This window comes from Archocentrus centrarchus, chromosome 21 (genome assembly GCF_007364275.1).
Source record: "Archocentrus centrarchus isolate MPI-CPG fArcCen1 chromosome 21, fArcCen1, whole genome shotgun sequence".
Lineage (NCBI taxonomy): Eukaryota > Metazoa > Chordata > Actinopteri > Cichliformes > Cichlidae > Archocentrus > Archocentrus centrarchus.
The window spans coordinates 29,360,578-29,373,984 of NC_044366.1; the positions used below are offsets into that span (position 1 = coordinate 29,360,578).

The 13,407-nt window shown below is 40.3% G+C and overlaps 1 protein-coding gene across 2 annotated transcripts in view; it reads right to left on the reverse strand.

Moving 5' to 3' along the window:
* man1a2 (mannosidase, alpha, class 1A, member 2) overlaps positions 1-13,407 on the reverse strand; it is a 125,926-nt gene that overhangs the window by 85,790 nt on the left and 26,729 nt on the right. For both annotated transcript variants that reach the window (XM_030758270.1, XM_030758271.1), the window contains exon 3: positions 10,793-11,054. In XM_030758270.1, the coding sequence (XP_030614130.1) occupies positions 10,793-11,054 (262 nt within the window). The remainder of the gene's footprint in view (positions 1-10,792; positions 11,055-13,407) is intronic.

Below are 13,407 nucleotides of genomic sequence, written 5' to 3' on the forward strand. Positions count from 1 at the left end.
ATTCCATTACATGTGCAGTGTGTACACATTCCTGTATGCGTCTAATTACTGAAGAAAGAAAAGCCCAACCATTAAAACAAGCTGTTTAGGGTCCACTAAATGTTTGTGCCCAGGGGTCTGTAACTTGAAGATCTGGGCATGAAAACATAGCAATTCCAATATACATCCTGGAGCAAAGCCATAAAGGGCTTAAAAAGTAATAGGTAGAATCAAATCAATTTTAAAACACATAGGCAGCCAGTGCACACTCATTAAAATTAGTGTAATATGTTCACTTCTTTTGGTTCTTGGAGGAAGTCGTTTTATTGTTTGTTTTTTCCATATATATTTCAGTGTTTGTACCCACTGTTATCATAAAAGTGTACTCAGCTACATTGTAAATATCATATTGCTTCATCTTATGATACAATTACCATTGCATGGTGCCAAGTATTGACATTTTTGTTTAAACATGCAGCTGCTCTAAGCAGCTTCCCCTGCCAATTTGGCCTCCAGAGTCACTGCTACTGTCTCCACATAGTTCAGCTTACCAAATAATTTTAAAGTAAAGTGACTGAAGGTAAGCAGCATGCAGTGCAGAAGACGACACTCAGAAAATGATGGACAGCGAGGTAAGCTACATAATATACTGGACAGTGATGATAACAGAGCCTGCGTTTTGCCTTTTTGGGGATTTTTTTCCACTTTCACTTACAGATATTCTGATGTATGACAGACGACTGTTTTACAATGTGCTGAGTATCACAGAATCACTGTGATAATCACCATCGTTCCAGTTACTGATTTCCAGCCCTGTTACAGAGAGCTTTCTGACAGCCTTTGTCAAAACCTCAATGGTGACTTGTAATCATATTTAAATGCCTTATGAGTAATCTAGCACTGATGCTAAAGAGCATACTACATTACAGCTCTCCTTTCACTGTTATTATTTATTAGTGTGTAAGAACATTATAGCAGACAGTGAGTAAACATAAAGCATTCTCCCCACTAATGGTGTGTAAATGTAATTCAGCTAAGAAGGGTAATTCAGTTCCAGTCTCACAAGCATAGATTGGACATGCCTTTCTCAAAGTTGATAAACTGACTTCAAAGTTAGTAAATCATTTAATTACTTTGTTTTAGTCAGAAATTAACTGGATTTTTATAGCATTAGTGTTTAAGAATTAACTCTTACTTGTACTGTTGCACTGGCCTGTATTAAAGAAGATAACAGTAAGGACAGTGTATGATGTGTATGATGTATGATGTAACCTACGTAAGTGGTAAGTGTGCCTTTTTGCCTGTGCTGGTGCATTACGTGTTAATTACCGTGTGGTTATGTCCCGGTGTTTTATATGTGGTGCCAGCTGCTGCAGGCTGCGTCAGACATGATGTCTAGTTACAAAGAAAATACTGGGACTTCCTCCTGGGTCCTCGCTCTTTAATGTGGTCAGTCCCCCCACCCAGACACACACACACACAATAACAAAATATTGCTGTTACATCAGATCTGTGGTTCTTAAACGGAGAAGTGGGTGCCATTGGTGGGGAATAGAGCCTCATGGATGGGCATGGAGTACGAGCAGAAAATACGGAGTGAAACTAAACTGAAATTGTGCTGAACTTTATTTCTTTCAGTTCCTTTTTTAATTGTTAATGAATGATTAAAAAATTGTGAGCTGTAGGGTATGAACTTTTTTTTGGCTTTTACAATAGGGCACATCAGAAAACATTTGAGAAGCTAGCTTCATCAAGTAATAGAGAAACTCTAAGTAAGCAAATACTATGAAGACATAGGAAAGGAATGAGGATTTTTTTTCCCAAGGATAAAAGATCAGAAGCAAGAGGATTGATAAGATAAGCCAAAAATATGAAGTGAATGACCTGAACAAACAGCAGCAGCAGGGGTGTGCTATTTTCAGGTCAAGTAGGGAAAGGGCACATGACGATCAAGGCAACACACAGAAATGTTCACCAAAAGGAAAATACATAGGAGCAAAAGCATAAGAGACACCTTTTTTTGCACTACACCTCAACCCAAAAAAAAAAAAAAAAAAAAAGTGTAGAGCAGCTGCATCAAAAACATACAGGTCCTTGTCCCTGAATTATTTTTTTAAGGCTAAGCTTTCTGTAAAAACTCTCTAAATATTCAAAACTTTTCTATTTCTTGAAAGCATGTCCACCTCTGTGTTTAGAGTTGCCTCCAGCTATGGCCCTGGACCTATAACACTTATACTTACTGCCATTATGCTTTATCTTAGCGACATCCAACTAACAAGGGGAGAAGCAGCAAGAAAAAAAAAAGCTCCAATTATTCCAGCCTGGGAGTACTCGTGTTTTATTCTAAGATGGTTACCCCCATTGTTAATATTGTGCTGTAACCTATTCTGTGAATTATAATATGAATTAAAGCCGCAAGCGGCGTTTTACGGCCCTCGCTGCCTGCGCGACCGCCAAACCCAGCGCGAGCCGCAAGTGAGCCCCCGCGAACCCCCAGCGAGCCACCTACGAGCTCCGCAAATCTCCAGCCAGCCACCTGCGAGCCCCGCAAACCCCACTGCATGCCGCCTGAGAGCCGCTGCTCCTGCAACCTGCGACCTGCCTTCCCTGCGAACAACCTGCCCTGCAAACAACCTGCAACCCACCTGCGAGCCACCTGAGATCCCCCTTCAAGCTGTCAGAGAGCCACCTGTTCTGCCAAATGGAATCCCCACTGGCAAAAGATGAAAATCTTGGCAAGGATGGACATGATAACACTGTTGAATCTATCTATTTGACTGTTGCGAAGTTTTCTACCTTTTTGTCATGCATTTCAGAAAACCTAAATGTGATTCCCACCATCTAATGATTTTGTTCCATCTGTAGGGGGCACTAGTGCACTTGTTGCTCTGAATCCACAAATCTAAATTAAGTCTTGTCCAGTACATAAGGGAAAGGAAATTGCAAGCAAAGTGCAGAAAGAGTGCGTGAGTGATTGCGCAATACGTGTGACAAGGTTGTGGTTTGTCCATAGTGACGTCATCTTGACATTGGGGTGGTGGTCACGGCTGCAGCGTGCAAAATAGGGCATAGGTCTGATTGAAATGCATGAAAATTTTTTTACATGTTCTTCAGATACTCCTGATCAGAAAAGTCAAAGAAAGCAATGCGGTGGACCTCCATACAAAATTGCAGTGTCTTCTGTAGGGGGCGCTATTGCAGCAATCGCCATTGTTTCTCCACTTATGGATTCAGTGTAGGTGTGTTCATAAATGATTCCATTTTGGGGCAGATCGGGCAAAGCACGTGCGATTGATGGCAGGAAAGAGGACCGGAATTTTTGGTCAAACGAACGCCAACTTCAGGGGCCTAGTGTGACAAGACCATTGAATTGAATACGAAGCCTTCGATAACTTTAGATGCCCTATGTCTCTAAATGATGCTGAGCCATTTTGGTGTTTGTGGGTCAAATGCTCTAGGAGAAGTTCGCGCAAATACAAGGTGAGCGAAATTGCTGACTCGGCGAAAGCCAAATTTCAAGTCAACCTGGTGGATTTCCTGTGGGTCATGGAGGGGTGCCTCAAGAGGATTTATTGTTTGTCCAGACATGCTCTATGTGTGACGAGAATTTCATGACTCTAGGGCAAACTTGAATTTGGCCTCTCCCATAAGGGCCCGAAAAATGAAATTTCCAGGGGGCGCTGTGGAGCCGTGTTTTGGAGTTTGTTTGTGGCGACATTAAAATACGTAATTTTTCGCCAGACCTGACCACCATGCAAAAAATGGTGACTTTTCGCGCATGTTCAGGGGGTCAAATTTAGGTTCAAAGAGAGAGAAAGTATAATAATAATAATAAAGAAAAATAATAATAATAATAATAATAATAATAAAGAATAATGGAGAATTCGAGCAAAAACAATTAGGCGTTTTCCCAGTCACCCCGACGCATACCTTTTCGGAAACGTCTCGTCCTGACCCACGTCCCTATGAGGTCAGGGGTCACTGGCGACCGCGTCCCATGCGACCGTGGGGATTTTAACGCATTTTGGGGTATGTGGCATAGTGAATCCAATAGGCTCCTCGCCGAGACTTCGTCGGCTCGGGCCTAATTATGGTTGTTGCTAATGAGATCTGCTTACCAGACTATTGCCTCCATTGTCCTGATAGGACAGGATTCTGTGATTGGGGAATTAGGATTTTTCGTTTTATTATATTTCATTTATAGAAGACAAACAGCTTAATGATCAAGCCTCAGCCCTCTGGATTAGTGTTCCCAGTTTTTCTATTTTTCTCCAAAACAGATGTAAAAAGGTGATCAAAACTTGTCTTTTGGCCTTATTGTTTTGGTCGCACATATCGTGTGGATATTGCTTTCTCCTGAAGGGATGGATTGTCAAATGTCATCACTTAACCTCATGCTGTTAAAGGCTGGTTACAAGAAAGCATTAGGCCTTACACAACCAAACATGATTAAAAAAAACAACAACAACACTTGTAGCTCAGCCACAATATATGCTCTAAAGGAAGTAAAACACAGATAACACAAAGCCTGATTATGTTCTGTAGATTCTTTTTTTTCCCTCCAGCCTACTTGTTCTGTTAGAAACAAATAATGCATCTGAAGATGAGAAGTGCCTGTTGTTCAGCAAATCAATATGAAAATCCTCATGATTTTATTAAGACTTGTAGCTACTAGTGAGGGAGAATTCTTTGAGGAGACTTTCAAATAATGTAGAATAAAGGAGCTGAGTGTTAAGGGGATAACGGTGAGAAAGAGACTAAGGTAGAAACAAGGAAAATAATTGAAAAGAATGATGAGATCGAAATAGAGCGATATAAAAACAGGAGAAAAAAGCAAGAGAAGGGGAGAAGAGCTGGAGAGAAAGTGTGAAACAGAATGATGAAAGCTAAGCTGTGCCCTACCCCGGAGGCAACTGTGCTACAAACGCACACGCTTACAGTACAGACCTGGTGTGCAGACAACATATGAGGCCATCTGCCAAACACTATTAGGGCTTCAGAAACACGACTGAGGGAGGACACCTGAGAGAAAAGGAGAGGTTTGGTAGAAGAGGTGGAGGAGAGGATGCTCATGGCCTCCTTTGCAGATTTTCCACATCTCCATCGGAGACACTGGGCAGAACCTTTTAGATGGCACTTAAAGAGGACTGCTTTGGTCATTGATTTATCTGGGTTTTACAGGTGCAGTCCATAGCTCTGCAGGGAAACACACACAGGCGCTTTCCTCCAATGCCAGCCATAAATCTGTAATCGTTTGCTTTTCACTCTGCAGACACGTCTGAGCGACTGTGATTCTACACCCCTCAGACAGTTCTAGACCAGGACAGAATTTTGTTCTGTTTAAATCTACAGTGATTATACACCACAATTATCAGTATTCATCTGTCATTTTTAATTTAGGTTATATTCTATCTAGATCTACTTCTACAGGGTCTACTGCATGGGTGTTCTTTGTTACAACATAAATGACGAGAACCCTCAGACTGTAAGATTGTAGTCTCTAGAATTAACCAATAAATGCATCCCATAACCTGAAGATCAACTTACAGTGTTCATATCTGCATGGAAGTGATTAACTAGCCAACGAGTACAATGTTGCTACTGTATCTCCTTATCCTACTGTTAGCATTAGCTGTTTGGCACATATAAAAGCTAAAACTATAACAAAGTTTAAAAGAGATGCAGTACGAAGAACCAAATGTTATAGTTTTACATGTTTACATGATATCAGTATGCTTCTGATAACTGTATAAGCCCCTCTCAGCACTCACTATTAGCATTATACTGTATGGATACATCTACCTGTGCTGGCAGATGTTACCACGGTTAGCTTTTAGGATGGAAATCCTACTAGACTGTCATATACAACTTATTCACTCAACTTATCTACATATTTTATGAATGACTGAAGTAAGCTAACAGAACTGTTTTCTGTCGCTGTGACAACTTTTCTCACAGACTCACTTTTACAACACATGTGCCAAAGTCAGTCACTCACACAGGTGCTGTTGCTTGATGTACTTGAAGCAGTTCATTCATAATTGAATTATCATTTTGTTGTTTCCTCTGCTGCTGCTCTTTACTTTCCCAGTATTTGGCATAATGCCATCATTTTGCACTGCTTTGCCCCGTGTCTTGACTCACAGGTGTATCTACAGTTTGTGGCCGGCTGGAACAAGTCACTGCAGTTTATTTTAGCTTCATTATACTGTTTTTCCTATTTGCAGGACAGCTTGGTGAACTGACTAAGTATATATAAGTTACAGTATATCAGCCCTACTGCGCACAGTGACAATCCAGACCTCCAACGTTTCAGTGATTCAAGGGGTTTAACAAAAATACTGTGTTGATTGATGAAAATCTGAATAGCGCATCTCTGAAAGTGAATAGTGCCTTTAAACCAGGGTTATAATAGTTTTGGATTTTACATTATCATTTGGTTTTAGTTAGTTTTTAGTTATTTTTTCTCTAATTCAGTTAGTTTTCAGAGTGGTTTTGCTCATTTTTATTAGTTTTTATTTTTGGTTTAATGCTTAGTTTTAGTTTAGTTTCAGTCTTAGTTTTTCATACTTTGTCAGGTGCAAGATTCAAGACACAAGAGTGACTACTGTGTAATAAAAACTCAAAAGATTTAAAGAAATATATTCAACAACCAACTGTTCACAAAACAGCAGCACTACGTGCTAAATGTGTGTAATATTAAGGACACACATGAACATCAACAGGGAGAAACAAAGAAAAATATGAACTCCAAAACTCAATAAATTCTACAATAAACTCCCAATAAAGTGTCAGTGCAGCAGATTAACAACACCTACATGTGCTGTTTGACAAAAACAAACGCTTTGAAGGAGTCAAAGCTCAAATCCAGCTGCATCCTGATGTTGATGCTGATGCTGCTTCGGTTTTGGAGCTAGCTTGGTTAGATGCTCGCTAATTAGACTGCAGACTCTGTACACAATGAAGTGTCCGACCTCATGTCCACATTTATGCTTGTGTAGCTGGATTGTGTGCGTTAATTACATTGTGGTCGTGCTGGTGTTTTATATGCGGTGCCAGCTGGGACTTCTTTTTGATCCTCGCTCTTTGTGCTCAGTTTTTTGGCTGCAAACATATTTGTCCCTGTTTTTTCACTTTCTTCACTCCCTCACATCCATTCCGACAGTTTCAGCAGTCCCCCCCTCCAGGAATTCGCTGACATTTGTAAGTCCTTATATCGATGCTTTGATTATTATTCCCGATTGTTATTCTCTGACTGATAAAGTAGCCGGAAATTACGCGACAGGTTAATCACAATGTTGCAGGCTGAGTGGACCCGACGAGCAGTCACATTTCTCCTGAGGTGAACGTCAGGTTACGTCGGTTCAGAGCGGTTTCTGTAGCTGTTGTGCGCTTCTCAGGTGGACTTTGATGTTGGTGTTTTTTCCTGACTGAGAAGTGTTCCACACATGTTTTCATCATCCACAACAAGACACTCTTCTATCTGTATTATCGAATGGAAAATGATCACTCCATAAGGCTTTTAAATAAAATGACAAACAAAAAAAAAGGAAGGTCATTTTATTTATAATTTCAGTTAGTTTTAGTTAGTTTTTTAATCTCACAGTTTTAGTTAGTTATGGTTTTTTCCTTTTAATTGTAGTTTTTATTTATTTCAGTTAACAGCAATGTTTTTTCAATTTCAGTTTTCATTATTTCATTCGTTTTTGTTAACTATAATAACCCTGCTTTAAAATACAGCCTATTAACTCCAACCAGCTTATTTCAACTGCTCTGGGCCAACAATCCCTCATGATGTGACAGAAATAGACTGCAAATCAAATTCATTCTCTCCCCCCCCCCCTATCTCCAGATCACAGGTTTAATGGCCACTAATGTGTGGGTCGCATAATTAGCCAAACAGCTAAGGAGCACAGAGCTCTGAGCTATTGGAAGTTATGGGGAGGGGGAAAAAAAAAAAAAAAAAAAAAAAAAAAGAGGGTTTTTATGTTCGGCACAGTCCATGAAATATGCATTTGGAAGGCATAAAAGCAAGTTCTTTTCTATTTCTGGAACAACAAAGAGCCTGAGCAGCGTGACTGGTCAAAAAGCAGAAAAATTACAATTTCCAATTTCTTTGATTGCTAAACCCTCAGTTGAACTGCAAAAGCTCAAAATTGTAGTCTCCAGAATTAACCAGTAAAGAGCATGTTATTTCCAAACCGCAGCACTTATGGAAATTACCAAGGTGCTTATACTGGGACACAAATGCATCGTGAAACAGTGCTTTTACATATCAACACTTGTATCATTTGCCATTATCGGTGGATTTGGCATATTACATTAACCTGTCATATCTCAGTCATCAGTTTTGATGATGACCATAATCCTAACCCTTTGCTATCATTTTTGTTATAAATAAGTGTTTTCCCACATATTAGCAATTAAGGGACTTAAAATAAGTGTCTAAATGACTTAAACAATTATTTGCATTTAAAATACCGAAAAAAAAAAAAACAATACTGTCGGCCTCCAGTGCCCCCCAACCCCCACCAGCCCCCTCAGCCTCCTGGCAGCAGAGTCTGTAGGTGGCACGAATCCCCTTGAATTACAAATTAATAACTGCAGGTCTCAGTGGATCTTAATGGGGTGTGTATGAGCCTCAGTGACTTTATTCACCATATCAATTCAAAAGCAAATAGCTAATATAAACCAGAAATAAGAAATGATAAAATCATAATAAATACAAACCACTGAGAGTGCTGTCACTTTCTGTGACTGACATTATTACAGTAAGAGCTAATACTGACGTATTGCGTTCACAAGATTTTCAGTAAATTTGACCTCTGACACAGGTCAAGGTCACCAAAATTCAAACTCGTCCAAGATTTTTAGTAGATGCACCGATGGTATCAATTTGAAAATCGTGCGTAGCCGCATACTCACAATGTTGGGTGTCCATGTCACCCGCTTGCCTGCCAAATAATTTGACTTAAATCTTTAAATTTCTTGCCAAGACCATCAACCAATGGAATACAAATTCCTTAAAAATTACAAGCGTGTCCGATGACTCTGCAGAGCCAAAAAAAAACTAGGAAATTAGGAAAACTGTTACACCTGTCTGTACACATCAGAGGGACAGCAACAAAACCTATTTAAGTATATTTCAAAACAGCAAAGGATTTAGCTTAGCTTTATTAGTAACATAACAGCTGAATAGGTAAAACACTTTAATCTCTTTCTCGGCTGCTTTTATCTATGAGTGTCTCAAGTTTTACTTTGAGTTGGCTGATTTTCACCACATATATTTAAAACTAAAAACTTTTGTCATTTTCTTCAGCATGGTTGCTAGTAGCTTTGAGACCACCAGACCACTTCGTACCAAGCAAACAATCCAAACTGATTATTTACAGAATCAATCATTTGCAGTCAGTGATCCTTGGGAGCCGTGGGCCGAGCACAGGTGTCAAAAAACTCAGAAACTAATGTGGGAGAAAGAAAGTAAGTCAGGCAGGTGGAATAACACCATGTAATGTGGTGGCAACTGCCTAGTTCAACAACTTCCACTAGCCGAATTTCTCCTTACTATCCACATGCAACATCAACAATGACAAGAAGATGGATGCTGAAACATCTCTTTGGCTGCTGTAAAGTCCAAATGCAGGCCGAACGGCTGCCTGTAGCCGGGATTTAAAAGAGGAAAAAGAAAAAGCTCCAGCCTCGCAGTCACAATTGTTTTGCAGAGTGTGATTAGGTTTTCTCCTTGGAATCACAAGGCAATCAGGAAAAGGGGAGTGTACTGTGCTCTAGCCCATACAGCTGCTACTTTCTTGCTCATTTGGGAGTGTTCGGCATTCTCTCTGAATGGTAATTATGAAAGGAACAAAAAGAGGCCTTTAGAGACAAAGGCGGGTTTGGAGTGAATGGGCCTGCTCCCATATGCAGCGTGTGTTCTGACTCCAAGTGCTGTTCCAAGGGACACGATATGAAGCAATTATGCGGGAGAACTTGCAGGGGGCGAGAAAGGAAGACGAGCACAGAGGGGGAGATATGCTGGGGCTGGCATAATGTCTATAGAGAGCGGGACCAGATAGCACCATCTGCATTCTGCACATGCACTGTCCGTCTGGCTCTCTGTTGCCTTCAATAAAAGCTGGCACTCGGGCAGACAGGCAACAGGAAAAGTATTCAAATATACAGTATAGAGAAGGACACACGGGCCTGCACGCGCACATGCCGGGACATAAACCGCACCACACACAAATCCTCAGCTACAACTTTTCAGCCCACTTTACTGCAAGACTGCACTTCATGGGATTTAATGGCACTGATTTAGAGATGTTAGCCAAACTACCACAGTAAAATAAGACACACTATCTAAGTGCCATTATATTGTAGGCACCGATTTTGTGCTTAACATGGGAATGTGTGATTAAAAGTTCAAGTGTTTTGCAGAACTACTGTCAAAGAACTGGAAACAAACACTAACTGTATGTAAAAGCTGAGTCTAATTTGCTATGAATATGAAAACGAGTTCTCTTTCTTCTTGCTGCATTAACATATCCATATCAAAGCAAAAAGGCTTGAAATCATTTTAATCTGAATTTCTAGATCACTGATATGCACTTCATATTTTTGCCTTTCCTGTGTGGGAGGGGAATTTTGCTTTTGCTCTCAATAGGTTTTCACAAACAAACAAACAAACAAACAAAAAAGAAAAGGAAAAAAAATGCCCTGGAGCATCGGGGCCCATCAGTAAGAAGCAGTACAATAACAATCCAATATGAGATCTCATTTAAAATCAAGTCAAATAAAGAAAAGACCGTCACCGTACCTCTCTTATCTTGTCTCGTTTCTCTTTGACGTCGGGCTCCGGTGGCTCACCGTCGCTGACGCCCACCACCTTAGGCATGGGGACAGGTGGCAACGGTTTGGGCCCTGCATCCTTCTTTTTCAGGTCCTCCATCACTTTATTCTTCTCTGTCTGAATCTCAGCCTTGAGCTCCTCACGTGACTTTCGCAGCTTCTCTTTTGCCTCCTGCAGCGCTCGCTCGTGGTCTGCGCGGATCTTGTCCCGCAGGCTCTCCTCCTCCTCCCTACAGGAGAGAGGGAGAAGATAAGCTTTAATTCTTTATGCTCTGCTTAGATTCCCATTAAACCTCACAGGTTGGATGCTCGTCTCCCCAGGGAAGTTAGGGGTGTTACTGTAACCATAACTAACACACGCGCACACACACACACACGCGCACACATGCACACACAGAGAAAAGTGTGCAAAGAGAGTTCTCCTTTAAATTAATTAAAGATGGGCATTACCAACAAACTCTGACCCTTTAGGAAGTAGATATTTCACTGTGTGATTATCTAAAAACTAAAAATTTTCCAGTCTTTATGTCTTTCTACACTGATATTTAATAAAACTATTTAATTCTTAAGGTCAGCAAGTTGAGAACTCTCTGCAATAAACATCTGCAGGAAACCACACTAAAATTCAGCCACCTCTTACCCAGATCATAAAAAATAAAAAAATAAAACAAACACCAGTTTCTCATGGGGAAACCTAACCCCAACCCCATTAATCTGCAGTTACATCAGCTCCAGGAAATAGGACAGGTGTGGAGGAACAATGAGGAGACTAGCAATGGCAGAATGACAAACATCATCTGTGGTTCCACATGACGGTGCAAGCCCTAGGGGTGTTGACACAACTCTACCCCACGAGGATGTGCTTCAGTAATGAAAAGCAAACATAGCGGGGCGCTGAAGCAAAGGTGACAGGAGGCCGATGACACTTCTCTCTTCTTCTGTGGTCACTGAAGTAAGGAAAAGTGGAAAAAATCCTCTTTGAATCCCTCCCTGCCTTCTTGTGGGTTTAAAGAAATATAATTTCAGGAGGGAGCGTTTTGAGATTCCTGTTAACTGAAGATACAAATGAATGACAGGTTCAGCTGGAAATACTGGGAATAATTAACTAATGATCATTACATTTATAGGTAAGAAAAATGCATATTCTCACATCTTCAGGGAATGGGTGCAGTGTAGTGCAGTCAAGATTGGTTCCAGAGCCCGACCAGTGTAGGATTTTTAAGACCAATAGCGATACTGTATGTGATGTAGAAATCCGATATTTCACTATATCGGTCGATATTTTTTTTTCTTTCAAACACACAAAATAAACAGATACCTTTAGATAGCCAGTAAGTAATATCGGCCAATAATATCTGTCTGCTTATGAATCGATTGGGCTCTGTATGCGTTGAATTGCAAAAAGTGTGCTTTACTTTTGAAACAACAATTTTATTTTGGTAAATTCTCACTTAAAAACATTTAATAGGATCCCTTTTTTCCTTGTGCTCCATTATTTGATTATTTTATTACACATGAGCACACAAGACACACACTAAAGACTCATTGTCTAATGTTTTGATCACCCTGATGCACTGCTTTAGTTCTCAGTGCCTTAAGTGCTAAAATGTGAGATACAGAGAACAATAAATGAGGAATCTTGAAACAACTTGCATCCCATCTCGGTGCAAACACGTGAGGGTGTTTATTAATGACCTTCAGTGTGATAAACACAGGAAATGTGGGAGGAACCGACGACCTGCTGAGATCCATGTGGACTCAGCTGCAGGTCTCCCCAGAGTTGCACAGTTCAACATCTCAGAGATGATGAGAAAAACAACTTGCAGTGTGTGTGTGGGTGTGTGTGTACTTGCCTATCACAGAAACATGACCCTGTGTCTCTGCGTATTACTTACTCTTAATCGTACTCCACAGACAAGAGAATAAAAGAAAATCTTGAGCCTTCAACAGTACTATGTATATGTTTGCTTTCAAATAAAACCAAATAATCCTGCAAAGTGCTGCAGCTATTCTACAACAAGAACTTGACTTACTTTACTGAAAAGTTTGGTGAACACAATGGACTAGCATTATGGGCTTTTAGGGAAAAGAACTCAATATAATTTACAAAAAAAAAAAAAAAGGCTTTGTAGAATGTTTTTAGTGTTTTCAAGACCACCATGTAGACATGTAAACGCCAAAGAAAACAAAAACTCAAACGTTGTTTGTAGAGTGTGCTCATTAAGTCTCATTTATTTATTACCTTGTGATGTTTTAGCATCTAGTTCTCTGTCTAGCTTGTGTGGATTCTTATTTTCCTTTGGCAATTTCAGATCATGACTTAAGTATTTTTCCCTGTGTTCAGGTGTTTTACATGCACGTGTGTACACCCATACTCAGGCTGAGACTAAAATTACAGCTAATCAGGAAAAGCAGCAGCGTGAGGTGTGAGTCAGCCTGCATTAGAGCAGATGTCTTCATTGTATACCTGGTTGATAAGAGCTGACGGTACAACGTGAGCCAGCTTCAAAGAGGAAGCGCTTCCGGACCCATAAGGTCACTAAAATGAAAAATAGTCATATACATGTGACTCAACATACTTAT